This window comes from Phyllobates terribilis, unplaced genomic scaffold (assembly GCF_046119375.1).
Source record: "Phyllobates terribilis strain yellow unplaced genomic scaffold, ASM4611937v1 Scaffold_1__5_contigs__length_1240528914, whole genome shotgun sequence".
NCBI lineage: Eukaryota > Metazoa > Chordata > Amphibia > Anura > Dendrobatidae > Phyllobates > Phyllobates terribilis.
The window spans coordinates 47,849,270-47,865,854 of record NW_027362761.1 but is presented as its reverse complement, the minus strand read 5'-3'; the positions used below and the strand labels follow the sequence as shown (position 1 = coordinate 47,865,854).

General features: G+C 41.0%; 1 protein-coding gene across 2 annotated transcripts in view; it reads right to left on the bottom strand.

Annotated features, from left to right (window-relative positions):
• LOC141165822 (coiled-coil domain-containing protein 17-like) overlaps positions 1-16,585 on the bottom strand; it is a 124,273-nt gene that overhangs the window by 89,428 nt on the left and 18,260 nt on the right. The window contains exons 4-6 of one of the 2 annotated variants that reach the window (XM_073651773.1): positions 9,668-9,821; positions 6,785-6,910; positions 5,167-5,306 (exon numbers count right to left, since the gene is read on the bottom strand). In XM_073651773.1, coding sequence (XP_073507874.1) covers positions 5,167-5,306; positions 6,785-6,910; positions 9,668-9,821 — 420 coding nt within the window. The remainder of the gene's footprint in view (positions 1-5,166; positions 5,307-6,784; positions 6,911-9,667; positions 9,822-16,585) is intronic. The other variant, XM_073651782.1, reaches the window with a different exon arrangement.

The window sequence follows — 16,585 nt, the reverse complement described above, 5'->3', positions numbered from 1 at the left end:
AAGTATTAGTATTCATTACATAAGGAGGCTTGTTTACTAGTAGAAGATACCAAAGAAAAAAGCATCTAAAAGTGCAAACTAACCAAATTAACAGTAGAAACACTGATTGGCTTGGCAAAAAAAATAGCAGATGCTGTTTGAGGATCATGACAACTTTGATTTTTGCCATTTTCTTTTAGAAGCGTAGTTAAATAAAGTTTTTTTTTAGAGGGGGGGCAAGTTGTACTTTAAACTAGGCAACACTCTTTTGGTACATTAGCAGTTAATTTATATTTATTTTACATCTTACAATGCACTGATTATCTTTAATCATGTTCTGAATGTATTGCACAGGTTTTTGGAAAACCAAATATGTTTAAAGTATTTTGTATGTATTATCTTTGGGAGCGCAGGTGGTCTTCTCATCCATCCTCCCAGTGGATGGCCATGGAACAATGAGGTGGAATAAGATTCTACAGGTGAACAACTGGCTACGTCGATGGTGCCGTCAACAAGGATTTGGATTTCTGGATCACGGAATGAATTACCTATACGATGGACTACTTGCTAGAGATGGGGTGCACCTTACGAAGACTGGAAAACATGTATTTGGAAGTCGCCTTGCTACACTCATCAGAAGAGCTTTAAACTAGAACAATGTGGGAAGGGAAGCAAAAGGCCAGAAAAAGCCATACAGCTGACAAATACTATTGAGATCTCTGCTACTGGAAGTGGAAAGGAAGAACAAAGACAAAACAATTTAAATAATAAAAAGAGAAGAGAAACCAATCACAAACTAAAATGTTTTTATACAAATGCACAAAGCATGGGCAACAAACAAGGAGAATTGGAACTACTAACGCAGGAAAAGGAATATGATGTCATTGGAATCACTGAAACTTGGTGGGACGATACACATGATTGGAATAAAAGGCTAAAAGGATACAACTTATTTGCAAGAAACAGACTTGATAAACGAGGAGGAGGTGTTGCATTGTATGTTAGAAAAGCGTATATCTGCACAGAGATGGAAGCTTCAGAGACTGGGAGTTCTGTGGAAACTGTTTGGGTAAGAATACAAGGAGAGAACAACGGAAAGGACACCATTGTAGGCATTTACTACAGGCCACCTGGGCAAGCTGAAGATATGGATGAACTCTTTATGTATCAAATGACCAAGTTCTCCAAAAAATATGACGTAGTGGTCATGGGAGATTTCAACTATCCAGACATTTGTTGGGAATCTCTCTCAAGTAAAACTAACAGGTCAAGCAAATTCTTATCCTCTCTTGCTGACAACTTTATCTTCCAAAAGGTAGGGGAGAAAACAAGGGGATCTGCTACTTTGGATCTAATCCTTATAAACAGGGAGGAAATGTTTGAGGAGGTAAAGGTGGCTGGGACCCTAGGAGGCAGCGATCATGCTATTATAGAATTTTGGATAACTAGAGGAGGAAGACATGTGAAGACTCAAACTTCAAGGTTAGATTTTAGAAAGGCAGATTTTAAGAGACTCAGAAAGAGAATAGGAGGGATCCAATGGCTGGATGTCCTTAAGGACAAAAATGTCCAGGAAGGATGGGAAATTTTTAAAAATGAGATTCTCAAAGCACAATCGTTAACAATCCCGAAAAGTAGGAAGAATGGGAAGCATTTAAGGAAACCAGGATGGATGAACACAGAACTTAAACACATGCTAAAAAGAAAGAAAGAAATGTTTATTAAATGGAAAGAGGGAGGCATATCTAAAGAAGATTATAATGCAGTCTGCAGATCCTGTAGGGCACGTATCAGGTTAGCTAAAGCTGACAATGAATTAAGGCTTGCAAGAGATGTCAAAAGCAATAAAAAAGGATTTTGGGGGTATGTCAAAAGTAAAAGAAAAGTCAAAGATGCTATAGGATTTTTACAGGATGAAAATGGAGAAATGGTAAGAGAGGATGTTGAGAAGGCCGAACTTTTTAATTCCTATTTTGCATCTGTTTTCTCTCAGAAAGAAAATGTAACATCAACTGATCTTCACTGTCCTTTTAAAGGAATAGAGGAATCCAAGTTATCTGTAAACAGAAAGATTGTGAAGGAATATTTAGCTAACATAAATGAGTTCAAGTCACCAGGTCCAGATGAATTACACCCCAGAGTACTGAAGGAGATCGTAGAAGAAATTTTAGAACCACTCTCCATAATCTTTGAAAATTCTTGGAGAACAGGAGAAGTCCCAGAAGACTGGAGAAGAGCAAATGTTGTTCCTATCTTCAAAAAGGGGAAGAAGGTGGACCCAGGGAACTATAGGCCGGTGAGTCTGACTTCTATACCAGGAAAGATCTTTGAACAAATTATTAAACAACATGTATGTAAGTACATGGATAAGAATGAAGTGATTAACCAGAGCCAGCATGGGTTTGTAACTAACAAGTCATGTCAGACTAACTTAATTTCCTTCTATGACAGAATCACTGACTGGGTGGATCAGGGAAATGCTGTAGATATAGTATATCTTGACTTCAGCAAAGCATTTGACAAAGTATCTCACACCATCCTTATTGAAAAAATGACCAAGTATGCAATGGACCAGGCAACTGTTAGGTGGATTCATAACTGGCTTAGTGATCGGACTCAAAGGGTGGTTGTAAATGGCTTCACATCCAGCTGGGTGAATGTCTCAAGTGGGGTACCACAGGGCTCCGTCCTGGGACCTGTATTGTTCAACATCTTTATCAATGATTTAGATGAAGGAATTGAGGGTAAACTGATTAAATTTGCTGATGACACAAAGCTAGGAGGGATAGCTAATACTAGAGAAGAGAGAGAGAGGATTCAAAAAGACCTAAATAAACTGGAGCAGTGGGCAGCAACCAACAGAATGGTTTTTAACAGGGAAAAATGCAAAGTACTACATCTGGGCAATAAAAATGAAAAAATCATATACAGAATGGGAGGAATAGAGCTAAGCAACAGTACATGTGAAAAAGACTTAGGTATACTAATAGATCATAGACTGAACATGAGTCAACAGTGTGATGCAGCAGCAAAAAAGGCAAATACAATTCTGGGATGTATTAACAGAAGCATACAGTCTAGATCACGTGAAGTCATTATCGGTCTTTACTCCTCTTTGGTCAGACCTCATCTGGAATACTGTGCACAGTTTTGGGCACCACATTTTAAAAAAAGACATAGACAAACTGGAGCAAGTTCAGAGAAGAGCGACCAGAATGGTGACTGGTCTGCAAACCATGTCCTATGAGGAACGGTTGCAGGATTTGGGAATGTTTAGCTTGCAAAAAAGAAGACTGAGAGGAGACTTAATAGCTGTCTACAAATATGTCAAGGGCTGTCACATTGTAGAAGGATCATCTTTATTCTCATTTGCACAAGGAAAGACTAGAAGCAATGGGATGAAACTAAATGGGAGGAGACACAGATTAGATATTAGAAAAAACTTTTTGACAGTTAGGGTGATTAATGAGTGGAACAGGCTGCCACGAGAGGTGGTGAGTTCCCCTTCAATGGACGTCTTCAAACAGAGGCTGGACAGACATCTGTCTGAGATGATCTAGTGAATCCTGCTTTGAGCAGGGGGTTGGACCAGATGACCCAGGAGGTCCCTTCCAACTCTACCATTCTATGATTCTATGATTCTATGATCTTTTATTTATTATAAATGATATGCTTTTATCTTTTTACATTAACTTTGTCCAGGTTTGAGATTCAAGTCTGCAGTCACTTTATGTGACTGCAGACTTGTGAATCCTCACAGCGCGCACAGTGCACACTGTCAGGATTCTCCAGTGCCAGCGCTGAGAGTGGATGGAGATTTGCATACTTCGGGCCACATTCCGAATAGATGTGTCCGACTTCGCTCAATTCACTTGTATTGAGCGTGGAAGTGCACGTCAAATAGGCACGTGACTGCATGTATGCAAATTGCATAATTGAGGTCACGTGCCTGCCCACTCCTGGTGCCGGAGAATCCTGACAGCACACAGTGCGCATGATGTGAGGACTCACAAGTCTGCAGTTAAATAGAGTGACTGCAGACTTGAGGTCCCAGCCTGGACAGCCCCCTTAATCAGTAAAGAAAATATTTTGACTGTAGACCTTAATCCCCAGTTAATTCATCATAGCTAATAAGCACAGGGAAGGAAGCCATGGCTTGTCAGATCTTTCCCTTGCAGTATTACATGGTGACTTTCATGAATGAATAGCCATCCATAAAGTGCCAGAGTAGGTGCTGCTCTTTAACAGCAGTTCTCTGCTCTGATTTATAAAGGCGTTTTAAGCAGGGGACTAACTTTTATGACATTTTCAGTAATTTTTTTCAATAGGACACACACAGGAGGTTGTCGTCATTTGTTTTCTGAAAAGCAATATTGATGGATATACCGTTGGTGCAACTTGTGATGCCGCACAGGGGCCCTAGAGATGAGCAGGCCCACATCCACCTCCAAAGCAGGTGGAATTGTGCATTATGATGAGCTATTGTACTGAAAAGGGTCCAAATATTGTTCTTTCACAGAGGTCATCTTCTGTCTCTGTCCGCTACTGATTGATGGTCTACCTTAAAGATAAGCTATTGATATTTTGGTATGGAGAGAGCTGACACCCAGGTCCACTACCATTCAGAAGAACAAACTAACAAGGTAGTCATCTACTGGTTTAACCCTGAGTCGTTGAATGGGGTCATGAGAATATGCCATACATGTCCATAAAATGAGAAACTTCCCTTTAACTTCTAAACCCTTAACATCTCTGAAGTGTATAAAAATGTTTAGACTCAAGTATACTAGATTACATGAAACTACAAATCTGCCAGAGACAAAAACTGAAAAGAAGAGGAAGGTAAACAGTTTTATTAAATATGATTACTTCCTTTTAATAGAATAATGAATCCCAAACATTCACAAAAGAGTTTGTGTTAAATATAAAAAATGAAACCTATCATATGTCTAAATTGGCTAGGTGTGAATTGTACATTAGATACAAAGCAGAACAAGTGAAGGATTGACCACAAAGCTGTCTATCAGGTTATGGAAACTACAATGGGTGCCTACCTGACTGAAGGCATGAATAGTTAATCATGAAAACCTTGTTACCCACAGAATGAGACTTAAGTTCATACATAATACCTTATTTCAAAGATATTGTAAAAGCTGTCATGAATAAAAGATTAAGTATATAACCTACTTTTGTTTTTTTTCTTCCGAATGGAGCGTGCGCGTTTCTCCCTTTGTTCTATAAGCTGTGCCTCAGTAAGGAGATCCTGTAAATTCGCCAAGATCATTTGATCATTTCCGCCATTCTGCAGATAGGTCATGCGTAATGCACTGTGTGAATGAGTAAACATTAAATCGGTGAAGACGTTTAATGCACATTTTTGAAACATCAATTACCCCTTTAAACCCTTCCCGCAGCAACAAATTTTCATTTTTGCACTTTCGCTTTTTCCTCCCCTTCTTCCGGGAACCATAACTTTTTTTTTTGAGGGCTTTTTTTTTGCTTCTGTAGTTTTTAATTCACCTTACTGTATAATGTACTGGAGAACAGGAAAAAAATTCCAAATGGGGTTGATACTGCAATCTCCACCACCCCCTCCTCCCCAGAATTTTGCCATTACTTTTTAGATTTTGCTATTACAGCATTTATTGTGCGGTACTGTGTGATTTGGTTTTTCGGGACAGTACTATTATGGCGGTACCAAATTTGTAAAAAAAAATGTATTTGTTTTGCTATTTTCTGTGACCTGTAATTGATATTTTTATTTAACAATTTTGGGGTACCGGTACATATAATGTTTTGATCTTTTGCATGTTTTTGAGGAAGTGTTTACTATACAGTATAAATAATTTTATATTTTGATATTTTTATCAGACTTACAAATGCTACAATATTGAATGTTTATTTTTTTATTATATTTAAGTGCTGGGACTTAGCAGTTAACAGCAGCAATTTTAGACTAGCTTTGATTGCTGTTGTTACATGCAGTTGCCGGGTATAGTGCGGGCTCAGCTACTGAGCCGCTCCAAACGTAAACATTGACATGCACCATACGTGCACGGTGAATATCGGGAAGAGGTAAAGTTGCAATGAAAATGTAGACTCTCACTTTCTGTTGCTATTTTGATAGGGAATTCACACTTTATGTTTTATGGTATATGAATTAGATATGCCATAAAACTTTGACTGTCGGGACTTCAGTTGTTGGCGCCTATATTGATCCTGAGGAAGAGTCTTTGTTCTGAAAGGGAAACTGATGGTTAATACTTAATATAATAGATATAAAAGCAGCCATTTGATAACATTTGGCTTTTTCATAATATCCCATTTATTTCTATTATGAATGACAGCACTTAAGAGTCAGCCTGCCATGGATCACATTTTTTAGGTATATCTGCAGGAATTAGGTATATATACATAAAACTGTAGATAGGCTATCCTGCAAACTACTGCACTGATCCTGTATCTAAATACACTGGCCCAAACTGGCATATCATCATCCCCCTGACACCAAGCAGGATGCTCTGGGTACCTAGCTACACCCCAGTCTGAACCTAGATAATGTACAAAATTAAAGTCTATGACAGTGACTGGTTATTTCGCTGCCTGTTGGCCATGCTATTTGAGAACAGAGTTATGATTTGGAATTAGTACTCTCTCTCCTTCATAATTTCTGATTATTAGTCTATACTCTGAATAGCAGGGAATGAATGCACATGTATCCCCAGAAATTAAACCATCAGTTACTTTAATTGTGCAATTTATATTTTTGTAAACTTTTCATAGCTCCAAGGAGAAAGGCTTTTACCTGATTTCAGAAGTCAAGCTTCCGCCTCCATAAATTGGAACAAATGGTTGTTGAAAAGCTATTGGAACTCTTTCTATCTTTCGAGAGGCTGGGGATACACTGGGCCTTGTTGAAATACCTCTTTTTCTAGAATATGAAGCCAAATAAGAAAAGTATCCAATTACATTTAGCGATTCTTGACAAAATTTATGGATGTGTCACACCGATGAGTGAGTGTAGCCTAAGAGTTGTCAGATGGCAGGTGATTCTATGGCTGCATAAATGGCAATTAGAAATATCAAGGAATATTTGTTATTTTTTGAGATAATCAAAAAAATTGGATACTGTGAAGACACGGGGTCTTCTGTGGGCATAATACCACTCAGACAACACAGGGTAAGGGTAAAACAATGTGGCAATACTTTATTGAATCACAAAGCGGACAATAAACAGATAGAACAAAATTACACAGTCACACCCTTCCGCTGGCCCACCTGGAATAGAGCAGCTGCGACTTTGGGATTTCCAGGGCAAACTACCTCAACCAGTGGCCCCCACAGACAGGATGTATCTGGGAACCATTACACGTGGCGTAATAGGAGTCTATGCTTAGTGCATTTAGTTGTAGCCACTTTTGTCTCTGCTCTTTCTTTTAGTTGGTTTTTAGAAAGAGCAGAGACAGAAGTGGCTACAACTAAATGCACTAAGTTGGCATAGACTCCTAATGATCCCCTGATGACTCCTTTAGGAAGAAATGCGTCAGGACATACAGGAGACATTTCGGGAGAGTGCAGGGCCCCTACATTAGGGCCAGCTGTGGACTGCCCTTGTTAGGGTGGGAGCTAACGGGGAACTAGAATATTGTAGTCATTATAGGGCCTAATAGGGCCAGTACCCAGTCCCTTACCTTGGACATCTATACAGTATGACCTGGAATACCCTGGAGCCAATGCATTGACAACCGACTCCTGAAGCGGTGGGAACATTCCTATTTACATTATTAACCCACCACTGGGGGGTCTGTACAGTTTATTTGATTGTAAGGACATTTATAATATTTTTGGGTAACTCTGTGATCATTGAATTGTGTGTTTTACATATTTCCCCTGTATCTGTTATTTCTATTTTGGGATATCTTGCTCACACCCTGACTTATATACCTCGTACTTGATTTAACCCAGTCAAACAAGATATTGGGGGTGCTTAAAAATTCCCATTTGTGTCCAGTTAAACAGACCGATCCACTGGACAGCGGAAGGGGTGACTAGCACTGACCGGATTTTCAGATCTTACATTAAGAGGACTCACACCCCTCATTCTGATAATCCTGGTGACATACACGCCCCTACACTGAGTTTATTCAGCTACTCATCCTCTTCCTCTGAAGAGAAGCCTATTTACTCTCATAAAGGGCGCAACCTTCTCTGATGGGAAATTTTTAGAGTCTTTTTTTCTTTGTTTTGTATTGTTCGTATTGAATGTTACACATTGTCTTAATCTATCTATCTATCTATTATCTATCTATCTATCGATCAAAAGTTATATTCTAGAATCTATATACCCTCTGCTGCTATCACTTGATCATTTTGAGTATTATCCCTTTAGTGGTTTGAATCCATTTTTTGCTGCAATAATACTAAATATGATCATTTATTTTTAGAATGTATTACCCATTTTAAAAGGTAATATCTGAAAGTAAAGCTACACTTAAGACAGAATCATACTGTTCCTTTTATTGCTCATGATAAATAGGGGAGTTGTCATTAGGAATAAATTGTGGTAATAAGTGAAATTGTGGTAATAAGTGTAATCATTCCTCTTGATCTCGTAAGTACCTGATTAACGGTACCACTAGGACATGTGCACACGTTCAGTATTCGGTCAGTATTTGGTCAGTATTTGTAAGCCAAAACCAGGAGTGGGTGATAAATACAGAAGTGGTGATGTGTTTCTACTATACTTTTCCTCTGATTGTTCCACTCCTGGTTTTGGCTTACAAATACTGATGTAAAATACTGACCGAATACTGATAGTGTGACCGTGGTCCTGGGCTACATTCATATGACTGTGGTCTCCATGAAAAAAACTGACAGCACTCGGACGGATGATATTCAATAGTGCTGTTCAAATGACTGTTTTTACGTGGACCTAATGCGCTAGTCTCTTCCACATTTCAGATGAGACTTGAGTTTTCAAGTCTATGGATGAACAAAAAAAATAGATCCCGTACAGCATCAGATTTTTACAGATACACTCCAACTCTTTAACATAGGAAACTGTATTTGTTCTTGCAAATTTTAATAACTGCTCATGTATAAAATCAGAAATCATAAGTGTGACAACACAGATGAAAAACGTCTGTTTTTCCGGATGAGCGCATAAAAAATTTAATTCATTTTTTATTCGCTCAAGTGGACTTAGCCTAAGCATGAGAACAATGATGTGTTGGCCGATGGCAACACAATCTACAAAGTCGTGTGCCGAGTCTGATTCAACTTCTGCATATGGTTTAGCTTCCTGCATTCGGTAACCAGGTCTCACCTGTACATGTGTCAGGTTTTGTTCAGATATTTTGTCATGTAGGTTTTAAAACCAAGTGTGAATCACAAATTAAGACAATGTATAAAGTACAGATATTACATTTACTATAGTTACAATTATGATATTAACCAATAAAATATTTTTTACGTTTTTGTTTATACCCTCCTGCTTTTGGCCCCAAAAACTGCATAAAAAAATAGAAGCGAAACCTGAAATGTTTAATAGCACTATTAAAGGTTTTCACCAGTAAAGCAATAATGAGCTAATAAAGAAATAATATAGTCTTCTGTTTTAGCTTGAATTAATTTTGCAAAATACAATTAATATAAAACGTAAGTAATATTAAAAAGGTATTATTCTTACATGGCTTCACTCTGCAGCAGGTCAATCTGTTGCTTCATAGTAGTTAATAGTTGTTCATTCTTTTGCTCTTGAGCATTCAAATGCCTGATCATCCTTTCTAAGTAATCTGTATTTCTGCTTCGAGCCGCTATTTCATTCAGCCTTTGCACGATATCTGTATTTGTGTTAGATGAGATTACATGCATTATTCAGCAGTAGAGATGAGCGTTGTTCGACTCGAACTGTTCGCCAATCTCAAATTCGAGCTGTTTTGGGCGGTGTTCGAGCCGTTCGGCGAACACGAACGATTTGAGAAAAATTCGGCTGTTCGAGGTTATGTTCGATAACTGTTCGTGCACCAAAATCATAACTGGATTTTTTCTCAGTAATGATGAAAATTAATGTTAATACGCAGTTTGAGTGTACAGCGGGGCGGGAGGAGGGGCAGGGGATGGATCTCTGCAGGAACAATGAAGATCTCCATTTTTTTTTCTCTTTCCCGCATTTACAGTGGGGAGGTGCAATCTGTCAGCCTATCAGCAGCGCACACACGGAGCGAAGTGCTTTTTTTCACACAAGCAAGGGCATGTGTCATTGGCAGTGTATGTCACATGTCCTTGCCCTATAAGACCAAGCCATTTTCCCCGTCGCCACCATTTTCTCACTGCTGCAGCTGCGTGTTAGACGGCACCGCTGTTGCTGTGTGCGCTATACCTTGTTAATTTCAAGCCAATTTTCGCACAAATCTACAGATAGCTTGGGAGTAGGGAATAGTTGTGATTGCAGTCCTTTTAAGGACTAGGTTACAGCATTTCCTACGACTTTTATCAGGCAGGTCTGTGCTCTTAAATAGATAGATTGTGGGAGTAAAGACTAATTGTAATTGGAGTCCTTTTCAGGACTAGGTTACATGAGTTCCTATCAGTTTTTGCCAGGCAGGTCTGTGCCAGTGCTGTGCAAGTTTTTTTCACAGCATTTGGCTGAATCTAGCAAAGCTAATCCTTTTTGGCCTATTGCAGAGTGTGTTAGTCAGTGGAGTAGCCTATCTGTGTTGCAAGATATACCACCTGTGTATAGAATACCAATTTTTTTACTGCACCTAGTGAAGTAAAATCTTTTGGGCATAGCATCATTCTATTAGTCCATCTATACTGACCTCCATCAGGTTGCAAATTGAATATAATTTTTTTCTGCATCTAGCTCTGAAAAAATATTGGGCTTCTAGCTGTGTGTGGGACTTGTTGTATTAGTCCATCTATACTGACCTCCATCAGGTTGCAAACTGAATATATTTTTTTCTGCATCTACCTCTGAAAAAATATTGGGCTTCTAGCTGTGTGTGGGACTTGTTCTATTAATCCATCTATACAGACCTCCATCAGGTTGCAAACTGAATATATTTTTTTCTGCATCTACCTCTGAAAAAATATTGGGCTTCTAGCAGTGTGTGGGACTTGTTGTATTAGTCCATCTATACAGACCTCCATCAGGTTGCAAACTGAATATATTTTTTTCTGCATCTACCTCTGAAAAAATATTGGGCTTCTAGCTGTGTGTGGGACTTGTTCTATTAATCCATCTATACAGACCTCCATCAGGTTGCAAACTGAATATATTTTTTTCTGCATCTACCTCTGAAAAAATATGGGGCTTCTAGCTGTGTGTGGGACTTGTTGTATTAGTCCATCTATACTGACCTCCATCAGGTTGCAAACTGAATATATTTTTTTCTGCATCTACCTCTGAAAAAATATTGGGCTTCTAGCTGTGTGTGGGACTTGTTCTATTAATCCATCTATACAGACCTCCATCAGGTTGCAAACTGAATATATTTTTTTCTGCATCTACCTCTGAAAAAATATGTGGCCTTCTAGCAGTGTGTGGGACTTTCTCTATTAGTCCATCTATACTGACCTCCATCAGATTGCAAACTGAATATAATTTTTTTCTGCATCTAGCTCTGAAAAAATATTTGGCCTTCTAGCAGTGTGTGGGACTTTCTCTATTAGTCCATCTATACTGACCTCCATCAGGTTGCAAATTAAAAATAATTTTTATCTGCATCTACAGTACCTCTGAAAAAATATTTGGGCTTCTAGCTGTGTGTGGGACTTGTTATATTAGTCCATCTATACTGACCTCCATCAGGTTGCAAATTGAATATAATTTTTATCTGCATCTAGCTCTGAAAAAATATTTGGCCTTCTAGCAGTGTGTGGGACTTTCTCTATTAGTCCATCTATACTGACCTCCATCAGGTTGCAAATTGAATATAATTTTTATCTGCATCTAGCCCTGAAAAAATATTTGGCCTTCCAGCAGTGTGTGGGACTTTCTCTATTAGTCCATCTATACTGACCTCCATCAGGTTGCAAATTAAAAATAATTTTTATCTGCATCTACCTCTGAAAAAATATTTGGGCTTCTAGCTGTGTGTGGGACTTGTTCTATTACTCCATCTATACTGACCTCCATCAGGTTGCAAACTGAATATATTTTTTTCTGCATCTACCTCTGAAAAAATATTGGGCTTCTAGCTGTGTGTGGGACTTGTTGTATTAGTCCATCTATACTGACCTCCATCAGGTTGCAAATTAAAAATAATTTTTATCTGCATCTACAGTACCTCTGAAAAAATATTTGGGCTTCTAGCTGTGTGTGGGACTTGTTCTATTAGTCCATCTATACTGACCTCCATCAGGTTGCAAATTGAATATAATTTTTATCTGCATCTAGCTCTGAAAAAATATTTGGCCTTCTAGCAGTGTGTGGGACTTTCTCTATTAGTCCATATATACTGACCTCCATCAGGTTGCAAATTAAAAATATTTTTTATCTGCATCTAGCTCTGAAAAAATATTTGGCCTTCTAGCAGTGTGTGGGACTTTCTCTATTAGTCCATCTATACTGACCTCCATCAGGTTGCAAATTAAAAATAATTTTTATCTGCATCTACCTCTGAAAAAATATTTGGGCTTCTAGCTGTGTGTGGGACTTGTTCTATTAATCCATCTATACAGACCTCCATCAGGTTGCAAACTGAATATCATTTTTTTCTGCATCTAGCTCTGAAAAAATATTTGGCCTTCTAGCAGTGTGTGGGACTTGTTCTATTAGTCCACCTATACTGACCTCCATCAGGTTGCAAATTCAAAATAATTTTTTGTCTGCATCTAGCTCTGAAAAAATATTTGGCCTTCTAGCAGTGTGTGGGACTTTCTCTATTAGCCCATCTATACTGACCTCCATCAGGTTGCAAACTGAATATATTTTTTTTCTGCATCTACCTCTGAAAAAATATTGGGCTTGTAGCTGTGTGTGGGACTTGTTCTATTAATCCATCTATACAGACCTCCATCAGGTTGCAAACTGAATAAAAAAATTTTCTGCATCTACCTCTGAAAAAATATTTGGGCTTCTAGCTGTGTGTGGGACTTGTTCTATTAGTCCATCTATACTGACCTCCATCAGGTTGCAAATTGAATATAATTTTTTTCTGCATCTAACCCAGCCAATAGTTTTGGCCTAATACCACAGTTTGGCCACTCAGCTCTGCTCGGTTCCCATCCATTGTTTTTTTGTGCAAACAACTCCAGAGTTGTGAATTAGTTAACCACCAAAATGAGTGGAAAAAGGCCTGCTGCTGGTGGAAAGGGGAATAGGCGTGTTGGGAAGGGGAAAAAAGGTTGTGTCCGTGGGGTAGGTGTTAAAGCAACAGTAACATCTGCAGAAGAAAGACCATCTTCCAGCCAAACTAAAATGTCTACTTCTTTTAGCGGACAATGTGATAAGATCCCTTTCTTACGGCCACGCCAATCGCTACAAATTCCAGATGAGGCACAAAAACAGCAGGTGCTTCAACGGAAATCAAGTGCTCCTTTAAGTGGGCTCTCCTCCACATCAACTTCAACATCACAAATACTCCAGTCCTCAAAGGTGTCACCCCAATCACACTTGCTTCCTCACAGCTCCCAAATCTCCAGCTGCCCGTCTGAGTATGAGGTAGAACAGATGGTTGAGTCTGCAGAGCTGTTTACTCATACTATAGCCTGGGAATCAGAGGTCGACTCCAGCGCTTCTGTGAATCCAGACGAGGAAATGATCTGCACTGATGCCCAGAATCTTTATGAGTCGGATCCAGGACCAGACGCAGAAGGTTCTGACCATAATGTAGACCCTCATTCCCAAACTGTAACTCCTGTTGGTGGAGACAATGAGGAAAACGATGATAAGACTCAAATACCAGATTGGAGCGACAACTTTAGTTTTTTGTCAGGGCAGGAACAGGTTGGCTCTGAGGACGACGGGTGTGATAACGCACAGGGTGATGATGATGAGGTTGGAGATCCCACTTACTGTCAACCCACAGTCAGCCAAGAGATGAGGTCAGCAGAGGAGGTGGAGGAAGATGCTAGTGACGACGAGGTCAGGTTGCGCCTTCCTGGACAGAGACGTAGTACTGGAAGCACGTCAACAACTGCATCCTCAAACACAACTCTGCCTCTCACCACAAGTCGTGGTGGCTCTTCAGGTCGCATGGGTGCTAAGCCTTGCATAGCCTGGGCATTTTTTCAGATCGATAAAGATGACCCAACTCGTGTTATCTGTAACATTTGTCAGCAAAAGCTAAGTAGAGGCCAAAAAATACATAGTTTGAGTACTTCATGCATGAACCAGCACATGGACATGAAGCATAAGTTGCAGTGGGAAGCTCAGTGTGCTATAATGCGGCCTAGCCGGCCGGGCCAACCACCGTCTGCCATATCTTGTGCATCCGCGGCCTCTTCATCCTCTGTGACTGGGGGGACAGCAGTCACACCTGTTTTGGGGCGCAGACCTGCCACCTCTTTACCCGCAACAGCCAGCGTGATTGGCAGGTCATCATTTTCTTTGGAGGTGGTAACACCAGCTGGTGTTGAGCGCTGTCCGACATCGATAGCACCACCTTTGGATCAAGGCAACCTAACATGTCCGCCTGCATCTTCCTCACAGACCGGCAGTTTGCCGGGGAAACCCTTATCAACCCCGTCTAAGCACAATAGCCAGCCCTCGGTCCCTCAGATGTGGACAAGTAAAAGACCATTTCCTCCTAGCCATGAGAAAGCTAAGAGGTTGAATTTCACCATCTGCAAGCTCTTGGCTACAGAAATGCTGCCTTTCCGCCTGGTGGACACAGAGGATTTTCGAGACCTTATGTCCGTCGCAGTGCCCCAGTACCAGATGCCCAGTCGGCACTACTTCTCAAAGAAAGGTGTGCCTGCGCTCCACCAGCATGTCGCACACAACATCACCGCTTCTTTGAGAAACTCTGTGTGTGACAGGGTGCATTTCACCACAGACACTTGGACGAGTAGGCATGGACAGGGGCATTACATGTCGCTGACTGGGCACTGGGTAACTATGGTGACAGCAGGACAAGGGGCTGCTGTCCAAGTCTTGCCGTCCCCACGAGTTGTGCGTCAATCCTCTTTATGTCAAAGTTCCTCCACTGCTTCTGCCTCCTCAACCTCCTCTCGGTCTTCCACCTGCACCCGAAGCCTGTCTGGTCATGCCACAAGCTTTCTAACTGCGCAGAAGGGATCCTGCACACCTCCTTACTATGCTGGCAGTAGGGCTCAACGTCATCAGGCGGTTTTTACATTGAAATGTCTGGGAAATGTGAGTCACACAGCTGAGGAGTTGTGGTCAGCTCTGGAGAACCAATTTCATGAATGGTTGTCTCCACTGGACCTGAAACCAGGGAAGGCCGTGTGCGACAATGCTGCAAACCTGGGTGCGGCCCTTCGCCGTGGCAATGTCACACACGTGCCTTGTATGGCTCACGTGTTGAACCTGGTTGTCCAGCAATTTTTAGCCCACTATCCCAGACTAGATGGCCTTCTGCAGAGGGCACGGTCGCTGTGTGCTCACTTCCGCCGTTCGCATCCCGCAGCTCAGCGACTTACATCTCTACAGAAGTCGTTGGGCCTGCCACTTCACCGGCTAAAATGCGATGTGCCTACCCGGTGGAATTCAACTCTGCACATGTTGCAGCAACTGTGGCAGCACCGACAAGCCCTGGTGCAATACGTTCTGACGTATAGCCTGGGCCAACGAGATCCAGAGGTGGGGCAAATCACGCTGGAGGAGTGGTCTCAGTTTCACAGTTTTGAAATGGCGACGAAGATGTTTAGTGCTGACGATGCCATTATCAGCATGACTATTCCGGTGATTTACATGCTGGAGCACATGTTAAACAGAATTCGGAGTCAGGTGGTGGCACAAGAGAAGGTGGAGGAAGTAGAGGAGGAGGAGTTGTATGCGGAAGGGCTAACATCTGCAAGGTCCAGACGGTCGGCAGCACCAAGGCGGCAGGCATGTGAGGGTGGGGGAGATGGTTTTACCAGGGCGCATGGTAGCAGCCAAACTAGTGAGGAAGGTTCAGGAGCCCAGGAAGAAGTGGAGGACGAACTGATGGAAGACTCATCAGATGAGGGAGACCTTGATCACATTTCTGTTGTGCGAGGTTGGGGGGAGAGGACAGAGGAAGGAAGCATGATTGTTACCTCGCCACCAACACAACAGGGACTTGGTGCTCCTGGATGCGCAACACACATGAGTGCCTTCTTGCTGCACTACCTGCAACATGACCCTCGAATTGTGAGAATTAGAAATAATCCTGACTACTGGGTTGCCACACTGTTAGATCCCCGGTACAAAAGTAAATTTGCAGAAATTATTCCTGCCATAGAAAGGGATGCACGCATGCAGGAGTATCAGCAGAGACTGTTGCAGAATCTTACATGTGCTTTTCCACAAAATACCAGTGGTGCACGTAGTGAATCTCACAGTTCCAACTTGCCAACCGTGGGACCGTCAAGTGTTCAGCACTCAAACTGTAACAGAACCACAGTATCTGCTGGTAACATCAATTTTGCGGAATCATTTCACCACTTTTTT